The 17,714-nt window shown below is 56.0% G+C and overlaps 1 protein-coding gene across 2 annotated transcripts in view; it reads right to left on the reverse strand.

Annotated features, from left to right (window-relative positions):
• Positions 1 to 17,474, reverse strand: part of Cacna1h (calcium voltage-gated channel subunit alpha1 H) — a 58,170-nt gene extending 40,696 nt beyond the window's left edge. The window contains exons 1-2 of one of the 2 annotated variants that reach the window (XM_032911786.1): positions 17,169 to 17,474; positions 16,570 to 16,886 (exon numbers count right to left, since the gene is read on the reverse strand). In XM_032911786.1, coding sequence (XP_032767677.1) covers positions 16,570 to 16,868 — 299 coding nt within the window. In that variant the 5' untranslated portion in view covers positions 16,869 to 16,886; positions 17,169 to 17,474. Of the gene's footprint in view, positions 1 to 16,569; positions 16,887 to 17,168 lie in introns of those variants that run through there. The other variant, XM_032911785.1, reaches the window with a different exon arrangement.
• Between the last annotated feature and the right edge of the window lie 240 nt (positions 17,475 to 17,714).

The raw sequence follows: 17,714 nt of genomic DNA on the forward strand, positions 1-17,714 counted from the left end.
TGAATTTCTCGGTTCGGTGGTGGCCAGAGACATCTGTGTCCACACATACCTGCGTGGACACGGCTCTGTGTGCACGTGGACAGCTCATCCTAGGGACAGGGACAAGCCTGAGAGGGGGAGACAGACGAAAGCTCCCCCAGGGAGAGACTGGGCAGGACTGTCCCAAGCCCCTCACACACACAGCAGCCAGACTATGCTATGGCCTCCTGCCAACCCCATCCCCCACACCATGGCTTAGCCTAGCTCTGGGTTTTCAGGAGAGGAAGCCCCAGGGCTTGTGTACTGGGCGAGGATGCTCCCTCCCAACCCTGTGACTAGGACCACCAGTCCTGGCCCTGCTCCTCCAGGAGAGAATCCAGGGTTAAGAGGTGAAGAGCAGGCACCAGGAGGGGCAGCAGTGGGAACACAGCACCTTCTGCCTGGGCTGCGGCTTTGGAAGTCCAAGTTCAAGAGCATCTGGTAGTCAGGGGAGTTTCTGTATCCCTCTGCCACATCCTGTCCTGCCTTTCTGACCTGAACACCTACAGCACTGTTCCCATGGGATCAGGGGGCAGTCCCCAGGAGTTGCTCTATGGTGCAACTTGGACAGAGGGGCAGTCAGTGTCTCAGGGTGCCAGGCTGTGGAAAGAGCTTCACTGGGGGCTACCTATGGGCTAGGAGGGTGAGCAGGCTTAATCAGGAAAGTCCTCTGGTGCCACAGGGGCTCAGGGTCAGCAGGCGGGTCACTCTCCAGGTCAGAAGTGAAAAGTTGCTTCTGGTTGGGGGACAAGCAAACTCAAACACCCGGACACCATAGGGGCTCCATGCTATTATCTTCTGACTATGTTATGTTCGACACTGCCTCATGGGCCTGACCTTTGACCTCACCCCATCTGTCAGCCTTCTGTTTCCCCTAACACAGCAGAAAAATAAACCCTTGGCTATCAGTACACATCAGCAGACATAGGTCTTGGGCCACATAGCCCAGCAATGGAGACTCTGCTATTCTGTTGCACCAGGCCTAGAGGGGTAGACCCTCAGATCCCAGCTAACCAAGGGACGTGGGACTAGGTCCCAACAGCATCAGCTGCCACCATGGTCACCAGCTCCAAATCCAATATAACAAAATGATAAAAGACTACTCGAGTGAATGCCTCGGCCACAGGGGTCATGTTGCTGCAGTGACTTAAAAAAAGAGGGATTGGGCTGATGTCCCTGAGTTGTGGGTGCTGGACCCCTGGGTCAACCACCAGTTTCAGGTCTAGTCTAGCCCTTCACCATATCCATTCACCCAGTTCTCCACCAAGGCAGACACTAACCATGCATGTTCTGAAACATGAGGTGTAAGCGGAAGCAACCCCAGTGAAATTATAAAGCACACCTGAGTGTGTCTCTGCGGGTGTTTCCAGAGATGACTACGTGGGGGCCATGTCTGGTATACAAGCAGCGCCATCCCATAGTTTGGGGACCCAAAGGAAGGAAGGTAAAACCTTCTGATGTACATGAGTTATTAGTGCTCCCTGGCCTTCTCCACACACTCCCTGGATGGATGGATGGATGGATGGATGGATGGATGGATGGATGGATGGATGGATGGATGGATGGATGTGTGTGTGTGTGTGTGTGTGTGTGTGTGTGTGTGTGTGTGTGTGTGTGTGTTGACACAAACTGAAACTTTTGAAACCATGAACTAAAATCAGTCTTTCTCCTAATTTTTTTTCACATACTCAGTCATTTGTCGTAGAGACCCTGCCCCCCAACAAAAAGACTCATGCAGGGACCACAGATGTCCTGGAACAAAGGGGTCAGGTCACACGCTGACTCCTGGAGACACCAAGGCCTAGCTAGCACTGTGTGGCCATGTCATCCACCCTGGCCCTTCCCACCCTCACCTTCGCCGCCTTCTACATCCACATCTTAGAAGCTGGGAGAGGCCTCCTGCCCAACGCCCTCCTAGAGGCCTCCTTGTGTCTGACCACCCCTTCCCTGCAGGCCTCTACAAGATGCCCTGAGAACACAGGATGACCGTGGCCAGTAGTCAGCCCAGGAAGAGATCATTGGGTTGAGAAGCTGAAGGCCCATGTCTGGCGTTTATGCCTAATGTTCCACTCCCCTGGGTGACATAGAACCTTCCCTTTGTCCTCTCATGGCTCCTACTCAACTATTTACTGCATAGCTGATCCCTCAAACTCAGGGACTCCCGGCACTGCTCTCTGACCTGGCTGTGGGCAGGTTTAACCCACACAGCAGTTCTCCCAGACCCTGAAACCTTATCACACAGGTCACCTGGTGGGTGGGACACTAGGATTTAGGGTTTGTTTCTCCAAGACCCACAGAGCTCCATCAAGCTAGCAGTCAGGGGCCAGCGAGACCATGCACTTGGGTGGCAACTGTGCCCAGTGTGGTCCAATGAATCCTACTTTAGGCCCAGCTTGTTCCTTGCCAGCCAGGATCCTTCAGAGTAGGAACTCCGACCTACCCAGTCCATGTCGCGTTCTCTCTCTAGCAAAGCCCGAGATGCTCTATCTGTTCTCCACATCTTGGGGATCCCATGCGTGGCCCTAGAGGAACGGTGGTGCTCCAGGGAGCCTGGTGGGGCTGGGAGCAGCTAGGATCACAGTAAGAGGCTTTATGTAACCATAAACGGGCAGCTGGCTCCTGGGGCCAGGCCGGTAAACCAGGAGCTGGCTGGGGATTAGTGACAGGCGTTGCCACGGCAACCCGAAGAGAAGGAAGCATGCTTGGTCTGAGCATAGCTCAGCCTTCCTCTAGCTCTGCAAAGGTAAGAGGAAACCCCAGAGATTCATTAGCAACAGGTTCCCATGGCAACCTCACCAAGCTCATTAATAATTTTTTTTTTATTCCAAGTGTGGGTGTTGAAATCCTCCTGAGAATGAAGGGAGGGACGGATGCAGAGCAAACACACGCGCGCCAGCTACTCCTACCCACGGCCGAGACACCACCTGACAGTGACACCTGTCCCCACCCCAACCCGGAGCTGGGACCTAGCCGTTCCTCATAGCAGGGAGCAGTCAAGCTCAGGGACCACAGCCAAGACCCCAACTTGAGACCCTGCTACACACCGGAGGTGACAAATGTCTTGTTAGGCCACCTTGGGGCCCAGACTCATAGGTGGGATAAAGGGTTAGCAAGTGGGGGTTGTTTTGTAAATCCCCTGGAAGTTTCGCATGTGACCAAACGATGCTCCTATGTGACCTGGCAATCCTATTCCTGCCGTCTATCCAGGAGGATGAAACCCAGAAAATTGAGTTGGTTTCAGAACCCGCCCATTCACTGCAGCATTTTCAGCCATGCACCTGGACGCGTGTCCGCGAACACAAAAAGCTCTAACTGCACCTTGGAAGGGTACCCATCAAAGAGAACTGGACACTGGGGCCAGCAGCGGTGAAACCAAACCTTGGGGTTTGGTTCACTGTACTCCAAGCGACACATGCAAGGGTGTGATCCCACTACATGGCGCCTCCGGAAGAGGGAAAACAGGGACAAAGTGGGTGGTCAGTAGAGATGCATGGACATGGCGCTCTCTGCACGGTGAGAAGTGCTCTGAAGCATACTGTAGCCATGGATACCCAGGCGTAAGACCAGGGTGACAGACACAGAGCACATAAGTTATGTGACGTGTGACCTACCCTAAGAGTCTAAGTAGTGTTGCGCTCAGCCTGCCAGTCCGGCACAGTAGCTGCTGCTGCTGTCTTCTCTGAGCTCCTGGTCCACGGTGAGACACACGGGGCTTGGTGAGGTAAATAAGGTGCAGAGACTTGGGGATGTCCTGTGCCAGGCAGATGGGCAAGCAGGCAGGGGCTCTGGCCTTCTGCTCTGGACATGTGACTAAAGACCACTGACTTCTGGGACAAGCTGGGCCAGTAAGGAAGTTGGCAACATTCAGGGTCACCTAGCAAACTCCATGAAGCTCATGACACTCACACTGGGTCCCAGAGCACCTCCCGGGATAAAATGTGATCTCTCACCCACCATGCCACTGAGGCCGCTAGAGGCTTGATTTCTCCTTTATTGGTCCTTGCCAGGCCTCGAGAAAGCCATCAAGTAACCAGCAATTCACACACACACACACACACACACACACACACACACACACACACACCTCTCTCACAAGCAGGGACACCACGCCCCCTTTCCAGCAAAGTGAAGACAAGGGAGTGGCCACAGAGATATGGCAACGCATAATCAAAAGGCAGAAACCAGGAGCCGTTTGCAGCCTGTGCCACACAGACACTCACACCCCACACTGTAATAACCGCCCAGTGGGTCAGGCCCAGACAGCCAATTTCCCAATTAGGAGCCATGAGCCCGCCCAGGCACAGGGCACAGTGGAATCCATTCTTTCACTGCAAATGGGAAGAAACCAGCTACTCCCCCTCCCCATACTCCATGAAAACCAGCAAGTCAGTGGGGGAAGGTCCAGGGGAGACACCATCCTATTGTCATGGTGAAGCAGGCAGAGCTACAACCAGTGTGGCCTTGGGAAGGGTGGTACACACTGCCACCTGGGGATGGAGTTGGGACACATGGTGAATGACGAGGACTTGGGAGTGGGAAGAGATGGACTGGCTTGAAGGCTTCTCCCTCTGGGTCTCTGGATTCCTAAGGCTGATGCTCCAGTGCTGGAGTGCCAAGCACCCCCACCCCGAGCAGCTCTACTGAACCAGGCCTTGGTGGGTAAAACTCTCTACCCCTTCCTAGCATACACTCAGCCTCCCCCTCCCCGCCCTCCCCATGGCGTCATGCTGGTTGGACCTTGCTCCATTTGCTTGGTGACCCAGATCCCTATGTGGAGAAGCACAGGAGGTTCTGGAATATTATGGAAGAATGTGGCAGCAGGCCCAGTTTCTGACACAAACACCATGGCCTGGTATCTGCTACTGGTTGGTGAGCCTTTGTTCCCAGGCCCACCTGACAAGCTTGTTCCCATCTGTCTGTCTGGCGCTGTCTGGCTTGGGGAACATTCCTTTTGATGATGGCACTTGAGAACACAATGGTTTGAGGGACTCATTCTTGGGCAGCGGCCTCACCTCCTAGACATCTGCCATCCCTACGACAACCCACAACCCGCTCCACAGGGAAGCCTTCAGACCACCCACCTCACCAACAGGTCAGCACGACCGACCCCGTGTCACCCAAGAGTGTGTTTCATATCCTAGAACCTTCACAGAACCAAAATCACCCAGGAGTCACTGCCTGGAGGGAGCTCCTGGTGGACACACATTAGGGGCGGGGCGGGGCGGGGCAGAGGCACTGAAAGGAGGGAAAGCCATCAACATCCATGAGCTGGGAAAACACTAGGGAGCTGGAGTGACCTGTACTCAGAAACTCAACTGGGGCCACGAGCCACCCCATGCCTCGATACCTCCTAGCCCTGAGCTACAATGACCCACACCCAGCTAGTCACTGACAGTACAAGCAAACCCCACATCGGCCAACCATATTGCACAAGGTCCTTTCTACAGGCTTCAGAAAGGCGTCTGGCAGGGTCTGTTAGACAAAAACAGTGAAGACACAGGACCAACTCGGGAGACCTCAGCAGGAGGTTGTGTCACCAACCACCTGGTCCCACCAAGGCTCCCTTAGAGGATGAGGTGGGGAGGCAGCAGCCAGTCCATGCCTACAGCCAGGACTGGCTGTGTCAGGGTTGTGAGTGGGGCTAGTCACTGGCAGTCCCAGGACTAGGAAAAAGGGCAGAGCTTGGTGGGCACAGTATCCACACGGGTCAAGCTACGGAGGAATAAACTGAGACTCCGGTAGGTACTGGTAGCCGTATCATACACTCGGCTAGCATGTAATGGCCCATACATGCCCACTTCTCAGCTCACAGGACGGGGCCGAGGTGTTTCAAGTGGGTACCATCGTGCCAGGTCAGGCACCAGAGGCCTTCCTGGAACCAGGGTCTGAAAGGCTAACCAGGGCTAACCAGAGATACGTCCACACAGCCTGTCAGATAGTGCTGATGACACCAATGAGGATCCCACTCCCTGAAAAATGAGGGCCAGCTATGTCCACACTCGGTAACCAAAGTCCTCTAAGCGCCCACGCTTGGGGTGAGCTTGTCGAATTCCTAAGACTTAAAAAGACGCAGGGGCTGGAGACAGGTCAGTTGGTAGAGTGCGTGCCTAGCATGCACAGAGCTCTAAGTCTGAGCCCCAACATCAGATGAATTAGGCATGGTGGTGCAGACCCATAATCCCAGCATTCGGTCCGGGAGAGGAAAAGTTCAAGGCCATCCTCAGTTACATATAAAGTCAAGGCCTGCCTGGGATACATGAGATTCTGCTTCAAAAGAAAGACCCTGCGATGGCTCTGCAGATAACCACATATGCCACTCAGCCTCCAAGACCCACACCATGCAAGGTGAGATCCAACTCCCAAGTTGTCCTCTGACCTCCGCAGGGGCAGTGGCGCCCGTGCGCGGGCCCACACGCACGCACTCGTACACAAGATACAATGAACAAATGCCCAAACCTGGATTTTAAATAAAAAGCCACTCCATCCATGTTTCAGTGACTTTCCTGGTAGTTTCATTTGTATCTTTTGGTGGAAATGTTAATTCCACAGGGTACCCTGGGTTCCCAGCAGCAGCAAGCCCCAGCCATTGAGCTAGCCTCTATCACCCACAGACAGCATCGGAGAAGCTAGGCATGGCTGGCTGCACCTACCCCAACTCCACATGGCCCCAGCGCCTACAGCTGTTTCTTATTGGCTCCTCACTCCACAGTGATGAGAGAAAATGATGTTGGAGGATGGCACAATCAGCCACAGTTGTAGGACATGTGCAGGTCCCACCTAGTCACCACAGTGACACAGCAGGCCTAGGCCACCACTACCCCAGAAAGGACTGGAGCAAAATGTCCTACAGCCACCCGGAGCCTCGCCGAGTCCAGGGTGCGGTGGAGTGAGGGGGGATGCAGCAAGCGCCAACAGTCAGAGTGGAGGCCTCAGCCAGCCTTCCACACAGCCAGGGCAAGGGCAGGAGACGACTGGGCTTCCCTCAGCAGCCGGGGAAGAGCCTGTCCATTTTAATGAGGCACTAATGCAGGCTGACTCACCAACCGTTGGCCAGAGGCTGGACTGGCAACTGCGGCCAAAGACAAAGGGACATGATAGGGACATTGCCACGTGGTCCCCACGTCTCTCTGTGCCTTCAAACAGCAGTGGCTGGGCATCTGGGCAGGGTTCTCGTCCCTGTGTCAGGTTAAGCTGCTCCTAGGAGAACACCGATCAGGAATCCTAGGATTAGAACCCTTGGCCTGGAAAGATAGCAGGAGTCGTCCTGCTGAAGAGCAGACATCCCAATATTGCTTCAACCCGAGGCCTTCTACAGGGTTCCTGGTTCTCAGCAAGCCCTCCACCACCTTCAGATGCGTGACAGGGGCCAGACACATTGCAGACGGGGCCATGATATTTTAAATAGTGTATAGACCCTCCACTTGCAGGCTACCTCTCCTGATTGACACACAGAACAGAGAGGTTGGCGTTCATGAACCCCCAAAATCTTGAGAGTCAGTTTTCCTCAAGGCAGAAGCACATGGCCACTAGACAGGAGGTGCCCAGGTCAGCTTCAAGGCCATCATAGGACCACACTTTCACATAACCACACAAACACCTCAAGGTTCTCACTCTTGGGCTAAAGCTATTCCCCCTCCAGCTATCCCTGTTCAAATCCACCCGATGTCTTTTTAACCTGATCACTATCCAATGGTCAGCCTAGGAGAATAGGGCCTAAGTGTCCCCGGGAGAAACCTAATGGACCATAATGTCCTTCTCTGCATTCTCTTGAGCTGGGGCTGGAAGCTGGGGGCAGGGTGCAGCTTCTGACTAGAGCAATTTCCTCCCTGGCCATCTGGGGTCAACACTCCTCTCCATGGACACCAAGAGGGAGATGGCCCTGCTCCTCTGGGGACAACTAGAACAGCTAGAGACAGGTAACATCTGAAGTCTTAGGGTTCTGGGAATCTAAACAGTGGCGTTCACAGTAAAGTGGTTTTTGTCTGATGTTTCGACTTTTCTGCTCAAAACCTAAGCAAAGACAACCGGGATACAAAGAGGGTTGAGGAATCCCAGGAGTATCTCTCAGCAAGCTTCCTCATGGGCAGAATGGTCCAATTTGTAAAAACTCACCAGAGACTCCCATTTTTGGACTGACCTTCAGGGCACCTTCTAGAAAGCCCCTGGGCTGGATCGGAGTGGTTCATATCTCCTAGGAGATGTCCCTAGAAACACACCAGACACCTGCAGTAGCCTCTGGGAGGGGCCTCTGACCAGAACAAGGAGCCCCATGCCCAGCCTGACTGGCCGACCAGGCGGTCAGAACGACCAATTTCATGGCTGATTTTCTCCTCTCCCTAGGAGGCCCACCTCTTGTCCAAGAGCCTGACACTGAGCATCTGATTTATCCCAAGTGGCCACCTCCAGTTAGCACATCGCAGCCTCCTGCCTAGAGCTGCTCGTCTCCCTCCAGGAGCGGGCCGTGCTATCTGGGAAAGGCTCATTCAGGCGTGCATGCATAGAAGGGGCACGCTTTGCTGTGTGGGCAAGCATGCCACCAGCTGGGCTAAGGTTCTGTGTCTTTCCAAAGGCCAGCGGCCTCAAACGACACGAACTTACTCCTACTCTGTCTGGGCTCCAAGTCCCCAGTCCGGGCCTCAGCAGGGACTGCTTATCTCCAAGGTTCTGGGGAGGCTGTGCCTGGCCTTCTACAACTCCTGGTGTGAGCGACAGTCCTTGTGTTCCATGGCTGCGGCCAAGCTGCTCCAGGCTCTTTCTCTCACGGTTGCCACACAGTCTATCCTCTCCCCAAGAGACTCCCATCACTGGATCTGAGGCACCCAGTCCAACCTATCCCTCAGATCAGTTACAACTTACATCTGAACATGTCCCATCGCCAAACAGGGGCAGCCTCGAAATTCTGCTGGTCATGGATTCTGAAGGGGACAACATTCAGCCCAACACAGGGAAGGAAGCATCACCAGTATAGCCCTCCCTTGTTGCTCAGCTAGAGGCCACAGGGCCACAGGGGAGAAAACCGAGGCCCGAAAGGTGATCTGTCCACAGAAACCATGCAATTTTGGTACCTCTTCCACAACGCCAACTCTGGAGGCCCCTCAAGTCTGCTTACACCACTCCCACTATTTTCCAGAAAATCCACTGAATCCTTTGGTTTTTGTCACCATGGGCCAGAGTATATGGGCCAACATGACAAGGCCCAGGGAACCCAGGTGCTACTCAGAGCCAGCCGGAGTTCCTACCACGTACCTGCTGCACCTGCCCTGTGTACAACAGACCTGGCCAACAGTCGCTCGCCCTGCACCACATCCAGCCACTGCACCTGCCCATTCTGCACCCTGCCCCCAACTACTCTGTACACACAAGCCTCAGAGTCGACTGGGCTGCTAACCTTCCTGCAGCTACAGGGACCTAGTACTCAAGAAGTTCCAGTTCCTCCAACTGTAAAGGTCACTGTCCCCTAACACAGTGTCAGGGTACCTCCTTTAATCTTCACACCCAGAACTGGCCCCACCCCCCACCCCATACCAAGAGCCTCACCAGGTAGAGACAGGTAAAGGCGGCCAGAACAAAGTGGGGTGGGCACAGCAATCTGCCCTTATGCCTTTGAAGCCCCTTCCCCAGGCCACCGTCCCAGCTGCACCAACCTGGAGCACAGCTTGTGGAGGGGACGACATTAGCAAAGTCCAGAGGGAAGAGGACAGAGCAACCAAGCCAATCCCTGTGCCTGCCAGGAACATCCTGTGTGCTGCCAGGGCCGGGCCATGCCGGGATGCAGCAGCCATCCCTTTCCATCTAGCCAGGCAGGGGCTGTGGTTCCCGGGGCTGGCCTGTTCTCCAGCCCCAAGCAGGTCCTCTGCCTATGGCCTGCTGCAGGGCTGGCCAGACAAGAGGCTGAGGCTCCATGCTGGTGCCGGGGTAATGAAACATTGACTCTGTACCTAATGCTCACATACAAGGAACCCATTTTTGTGCCTTGGTTACTTCCCTCGTGAAACAACACAGAAGTTCCAAGGGACACAAACAGCAAAGGGTGAAGAGACCTGACTAAGACCAGGCAGGACTGAGGCCTTGCCCATGGGTCTCTGCTCCGGAGATGGTGAGCATAGGTGCAGGGATGGTGTGCCTGATGGACCATTGAGCCTGGTGGACCCCCTCCAACTTGGGCAGCCACCGTTAACTGCCTTAATCCTAGGGGAACCCTCAACTCTTAGAGCATAGGGAAGGCTTCTAAGTCCAGGTTCCAACTTTGGCCGAGACTTGGCTAGCCTATGCGTTTAAAAAAAAAAAAAAAAAAAGAGTTCTCTGGGACCCCTGAAATCCTCCTGCAACCAAGGTCAGTCTGTGCTGGACCAGGAGGCACTGGCTCCTGACTGTCCAGGGCTCCTCTACCCAAGGCTCACACATCCTGGCAGGGCTGGAAGCAGCCATTATGCAGAGGCTGGTGTTCCCCACTCCAGCATCTAATCAGCCTATCCCTCAGCTGTCCTTGATATCTGCCCCTGCCGACAGAACCCCAATCTCCCTGCCAGCCTGTAGCTTCACCCCCCCTTGCCAGTCTCACTGCCTGGAGCAATTGAAGAAGCCAGAAGACACCAGCCATAGCAGATACAGCAGGCACGGTTCAAGCCTGCTCCATAAGGCCCTCCCTGAGAAAATGGCGAGTGGCTTGAGAATCTAGCCTCCATCATTCCAGGCAGGCACGACACACAGGGTATGGTACCCAGACCTTCTGCCAACTCTCTTGAGCTGGTGATGGGTCGGAGGGCCAGTAGGGTCCTTTCTTCTGCATCCTTGGCTCCCTGGACTGCATCCTGTCTGTGCCTGTGTCCCTTACCTTTCATCAAGGACCCAGCCCTACACCACAACACCACACCTTGCCTCTGCCCAGGGCTGTGGCCTTTAATCCCAGGCTTAGAAATTTAACCTAGGAACCTTAGAAATTTCTTAGGGGTGCTCCAAGTTAGGCCAAGACTAACCACCCCAGAGAAGAGAGAAGGTTAAGGCCTCCCAAGGTAGGAAAGAACATTCTGAGTCAGGTCCCAAGAGCTGCTGCCCCCTCCCCAGGAGGCTCAGCTCAGCGCCAGGGCCAACATCTGCATAAACAAAGGTAACGGATTTGCACGCCTGACCTTGACTGCTCAAGCCTGAGGATTGGACTTGGCCACAGGCCACTGCTCTGGATTCATCCCTGTTTGACAGGCTGCCCCATCCCCCGCATTCTTCCACATCCTGACCCTGAATGGGGCGTCTGCCAGCGGCACTGGGAGCCAGGCCCACTGCACACGAGGAACCAAAGGGAGCTCCCAGACCACCCTGTGTGCTCCTGCAGGCCACGGAGACACCCGCAGCCTGCACCAGTGGCTTACTCTACCATGGTACTGGGGTGTCTCAGCCTGTTATACAGGCCAAGCCTCCAAAACATGAGGACACCAGCACCCACTTCTCAGACCTTGTACTGCAATCCCCCTTACCTCAATTTACTACTGGGCTGGGTTCCAACACTGCCCTCTTCCTGAGGAAGGGTCCAAAGCCTGATCAGGGAGCACACTAGATTCCTGAGTTCCCAGGTCAGCCTATCCACTCCTCTCAGATATCCCAGTTCTCCATCTCACCTCATATCCCACACTGCTAACAGCAAGCTCTAGGGATCCAAAGCCCTCTCCACCATATCCCCTTCTGCCTCAGACCACTTACCTTACCTCAGGAACAGAACCATGGCACTTGCTGCCCTGTCTGGTCCTTCTACTGGCCTCCTCTCACACAGACAGAGTGGTCACCAAGTAGCTACCACCTCCCTGGTCCTGGCACCAGCAGCCTCTAGTCCAGACCCCACCGGCCACAGGCACATGGACGGCTGAATTCCAAATGGTTCTGTTGAGGAGACCTTTGCTGAATGAAGTAGCCAAGGCCACTGGTATTAGGAGCCCTCCCTTCACAACTTCTCCCCAACCCAGGGGGTTCAAGGATCAGTCAGGGAAGGTACACGTCAAGAATGAGGAGTGTATGGGGGTCTGCTATGGTCTCCACGTAGCTGATGGCCAGGCTCTTCTGTCCCCTTGAGGTGCTGAGACTATCAGAAAGTGGCACTGGGTTTGGTCAACACCAGGGTGATTAGGAACAAGCAGGCAACACAAGTGAGTCTGGGGCCACCTCCCCCAGGGTGCCAGGATGCAAGTGTGTGATGTAGTAGTTAGGAAGGTGATGTCTTAATTAAGCGGGCAGGACTGTCAGTCCACCTGGACAGAGCCTTGACGCTACACAGCCATCCCTGAGCCACACATGCAGAACTGGAAGGCACGGTCCCTACAAGAGCAGAGCCTGTCTTGGACTAAGCTTCCAATCCTTATGTGTACCCTGCTGTCCTTCAACAGGACACGCTCGGCCTCACTGGCGTCATGCCCGTTCCGTGAAGGGATGAGACAGTTAAAGTGACATCACATGGGTGTGTCGCCTCCGTGATGAAAGTATGAATGACTCTCCAAAGAAAAGTTTAGGGAGACCCTGACACCCATCTGGCGGTCCTTCCCAATATCTCACCAACTACGGCTATCTCCCCTGTACCAAACAAGTCCCGGAACTACGGTGTGCCCTCAGCCAGACAAAGCGTGAAGGACACCTGCTCCGGATTCCCACTGGGTAGGTGTTAGCAAGGCGCTCCCAAAGTTGTCCTGAAACTCCTCTCCCAACAATGACCTGCACTGGCTGAACACTCAGCTCGAGGACCTTAGGGAAGGCTGACTCCTGAAATGCGGGGCCAACGTCCCTAGGTAGGTAAGAGTAAGAGTGCCTGTCAAGAGCCTGGAAGCTGGTGCTTCTCTGATCCACATCCCATAATTCTAACTGGGTCAGCGCCGTAGATATGGAAGGAGCCAGCAGTGGCTCTGTCTGGCCAGAGTCTCCAGAGTCCAGAGAAGCTGGCGAGGATAGTAGGGGAAGACTCAAGAGGTCTCCGGTTACGGATAGAGAGGCTTAGGAGGGAGCAACCCTCCCACCAAGAACGCTTAGAGGATCCTCAAGAGACCACAACATTCCTCAAGCAGAGTACCAGCCAAGGCCACAGAAGCCTTTGCTACTTAGTATTCCTGGCTCAGAATTCAGGCCCAATAGTCCCTAGAGGCCCAGTAAACGTGCACATCCCCCTCCCCCTAACCCTCCAACAATCAACACGGTTCCCGAGAACCAGTTTAGATGCTCTAAAGCAGCAGTGATGGACCCTTCTCAAAGCTTAAGAAGCAGGCAAAGCCAGAGGCAAGGGCAGGACTGACTGTCTCCTCACCCCTAAGAACAGCACCCTGTCCATCTTCACTGGGGACATGCACGCCTGAACCAGGTACTGGCAGCCACCCTGGAGCAGCTTGCCCTGGGCATCTCAAAGCATCCATTTTTAAGAGACGGCATACACACTTACTTAGGCTTGTCTAGCCAAGGGTTCAACAAATGTGTGAGCTTCCAAGCTGGGTTTGGCCCAAGCAGCTCCTCTTCACCTACATGACCTTGACATGCCCTTCGTTTTCTGTCAGTTATGGGGGGGAAGAGCGGTTAAAGGGGATCCCCCTAAAGATTGTCCCCTCTGAATACCCCAGATTTCCTCCTAGATCCTCAGTGCCTATCGCTCACTCTCCTAGCTGACACAGGCCAGCTGGATGCCCACTCCTGAGCTTCACACCCCTGGGAGGCCCCACCTTCCCTTGCTGGGGCAGGCAGCTGCACTGCAGGCAGTTCTGGGTCAGGAGCCTGGGGTGGGGTGGGGTGGGGGAGCCGGGGCAGAACATAACCCAGTGGAGCAGGCTACAACACACGGGTCCCACCCACCTTCCTCTATAAATAAGCCTGTGTAGGAGAAACAGCGCTCTCCCCAAAAGTTCCAGCCCGATTGTATTTTTAAAGAGGGAACTAAATCAATAAAGACAAAGGCTGTCCTTGGAGGCTCCTTTGCCACACGGATGGGAGACACCATCCATGTAGAACTGGGACTATGTTTATACTGGTACCTCCCGCTAGCCACATGAGAGTTCCAGGAAGGTCTGAGACTGGAAGAAAGTACTTTCCTATGTTCTGACAGCCAATAGAAGCCCAGCCATGGCTGGCAAGGGATCTGCTGGGAGCCGGCAGCTGCTTCTCAGAGCAAAGGTTCACCTGAGCAAAGCTGGCTTTCCTCCCTCTAGGAAAGACAAAAGGTCCTGCTGACACTATGTCTACCTGCAGGGGAACACTGCGGGCCAGGAAACACTCTAGCCACAGGGCACTCACTACACACTCCCTTGTAAAATCCTGGCCATGCCAATCACCCAGGCTCCCCTGCCTCATACAAAGCCACCCCCACCCAATGCCCAGGAATGTAAAGAGCCTCAAAGAGCTCAGAAAGCCTCGGCCCACATGGGCTTCCCCAGTAAGCTGATCCCCCGCCTGCCCGGGCTTGCAGCTTATTTTAGGATCTCCCTGAGGCCCAGGTTCACACCCCTACTCCTGAGCCTAGCATCTGCTGTGGGGTCAGACCCATCCCCATGTGGCCAGGGCTCTGGTGAACCCACCCCACTGGACAGATGCAGAGTGCTGACAAGGCCAAATAACCTGGAAAACCAGCTCTTTGTAGAGCATCTCCCTAGCCTGAGGATACGCAGAATCCTTGGGTTTCAGAAGTAGGAGAATCAAACTCTTAAGGTACACGCGGCAAGAAGATGGGGGTGTGGCAGGCCTCCTAGAAACAGTCAGCAGCTCCAGGACAAGGATGTATGTGTGTATATGTTTCTCTACCTTGTGTGTTTAACTGTATAAACCTGCAGGGATAGCATGGCAATCTCTCCCTCAGCTGAGAGCTCCACTCACCGACCTGCCCACTCACCCAGCCCTGATAACACCCGAGTCTCTCTTAGGCCTACAAGGGCACCTTCCACTTGAGGTCACACAGTCAGCTCAGGTCAGGTGGCAATGCTAGCTCCATAGGCTTTGAGGGCTCAGTCTACCTGAGTGAGCCATCCGGTCTCCACCTTCCCTGAACGCAGCAACACAAACAACCTTGTTAGAAGTCCTCGGGGACACAGCAGCCAGAGAACCAGGGTCAGCCTCAGACTCCTATGCAGCCACATCCTGGCCGTCAGGAGAGCAGGTCTAGACCCGCTCCACTCTTCTCCTGATTTGTACCGCTTGGAAACAACAAACTCAGGTGTTAACACGGGGCTGGCCTTTGTCACCTCCCCAAGGTCCACGGTAGCACTGTCCGGTGGCCCACGACTATGCCCTGCCACACCACTTCTCTACCAAAACCAAGTGGTCCAGTCACCTCCCATCTAAATCCTGCAGAGGGGACAAACTGACAGCTGGCATACAAGGTCACCCTGCTCCTGCACAGGGGGCTAGCCAACCCAGAGGAGGCCCACCACGGGCAGTCACTACAGTCAACAGCAAAGGACGAAGGCAGCAGGCAGTGAAGGCCAAGCCGGAGCCCTGGGACCACCATCCTCCTTTATAAGCAGAGAAAAATCTGACTCACCCAATGTTTGGATTGGAGTGAAAAGAAACACGGGCTTTATTACTTTTTTTGGTACAGATTTCTCTTTTGTATTTAATATTTATACAGTTAAACACACAAGGTAGAGAAACATATACACACATTGCTCATTTTGCCTCTGTCTCTGACTCTGCCGAAGAGTGTTTATGGGCCCATGTCAACTCCCCTTGGCCCTCCACCCACCCAGCCCAGGAAGAAAGCAGCAGCACCCACAGCCTAGCCTACACTGGTGACCAGCTCCGAGGAGTTGCTGGGGGGCAGGGGGGGATAACAGGCATTATTTCAGCTCTTCTCTGAGCCTACCAGGGTAAGCCCCGAACGGCCACCTGCTCAGGGGCCAGAAGCCCCCTTTGCACCCCAGAAATGTCTCCAGCACTGACCAAACCCTGTTCTAGAAGCTTCTGTGAAAGTCTGTGACCTGGGGGGGTGGGGGGGGAGGCGCAATCCCTTTCTCTCTACCCAGGCAACTGTGGAGAAGGGGGTCGGGATCAAAGCTAGATGCCTCCCTGCCCCCCCTCCACCCCCAGCTGCGCATGACTTAAATCAGCCCCTGAACAGACTTCAGCCTGGAAGAGTGAGTTCTCAAACCAACGTCACTCCGCGGAGAACTAAGGACCAGCCCTGCCCGGAACACAGCGCCCACAGAGCAAGTGGAAACTTTCTCCCTTTCCGGCCCCCAGACTCCAGTAAGGGTCTTCACACAGGTTCAGGTATTCGTTTGGAAAGCTAAGAAGGCGGGGATTCCCATCCCCCTTCTCTCCCCCCTCCCGCCCCGGAAGGACGCCAAGAGTTAACTACCTTTCGTCCCCTTGCGAGCCGGCGGCATTCTCGCCACTTCTGCCCATACACTCCCGTCCCGAGGTGCCTCTGAACCCAGATTCCATGGGCAAGTTCTGAGGCTAACCCTACCATCTCTGAGAAGAACGCTGCCCTAGCACCCCTATCCAGCCCGCGCCGGATCCCACAAGCCGGGGTTCACAGGGCGTACGCAGAGGGAGTCCCACACCCCAGTCCCCAGCGCCCTGACAACCCTGTAAGGATATGGGTTACAAACCAGTCGGAGGCACCAGCTGCGCGGCCGCGTGGTTTGCCCGAGGCAGAAGAAGACTGTGGCAGCCAGAGCTGGGTATGGGACCGGCTGTTCCTCGTCGGCGCCCAGGTCCGCACCACACTCGGTCCCTGGGCTCTCGGGAGCCAACACGCCCGACCCGGATCCTCCCTGCTCCTCGCGCCCCGGCGCCCCAGGGCTCGCTGGGGAAGCCCTCACCGGCGCTGCAGGGGCCGGCGGCGAAGCGCCCAGGGGCACCCGGACCTCGTCCGCTGCCAGCGTGCCCTCGGTCATGGTGGCGGAGGGCAGCACCTGCGGAGAGAGGGCAGGAGGTGACCCTGGCCCAGGAACGACGCCCCCGCCCCGCCTCAGGCGGAGCGGAGCTGCGGGAACAGCCGCGGCCGCCGGGATGTCTTTGTCTCTCCTTATTAGAGACAAATGCGCCCCCCGCCCCCTCCCGCCGGCAAAGCCTGGCAGCCCCACCCCCAAGGCCGAGGCGAAGGGTTGCGGGAGCCCTAGGGGCTCGGAGCCCACAGAGCTCAAGTTCAAAGGGTCCCAGGCGCGCAGTAAGCGCGCGTACCCTCCGCATCTCACCTCGCTCCGGTGGCTAGCGGCGTCCCCGTGGGCATAGCCCGGGCGGCGCTGTCACTGGGGACCCAGTCCAGAGCCCGGAGCTGGGCCAGTACCGCCTCCTCGGCCCGCGCCCCCGGCCCACCCGGCACCAGCTCTCGCGGAAGCTCTGGCTCCGGCCCGCCCAGCAGCGGCAACGGTGTCCCGATGCGGAAAACCGCTAAATGCACGGCGGGGCGGGCGCGGACCGCAGGCACGGGCCGGGGGCGCGGCCAAGCCGGAGAGGGAGCGAGCGAGCCCTGGAGCCCGTCCGCGCTCAGCGCAGGAAACTTCGGAGTGAGCAGTGGCGGGGGGGGCGGGGCGGCGGGGGCGGCCCATGGGGCGGGGCCAAGGCGGCCGGGGCGGGCCGGGGGCGACCCGCAGGGACCGAGATAGGGACGGAGAGTGGGCGGGGGTCATCAGCCCGGCCCGCCCCCACCCAGACGTAAGCTATCCCACGACATCCCTTGGTCGGTGCTTCTCCCGTGCCGGTACGCCGCCAGCCCCAAGTCCAAGACTGGGCGAGCCGGG

The sequence above is a fragment of the Rattus rattus genome, chromosome 9, assembly GCF_011064425.1.
Source record: "Rattus rattus isolate New Zealand chromosome 9, Rrattus_CSIRO_v1, whole genome shotgun sequence".
In the NCBI taxonomy this organism is placed as follows: Eukaryota; Metazoa; Chordata; class Mammalia; order Rodentia; family Muridae; genus Rattus; species Rattus rattus.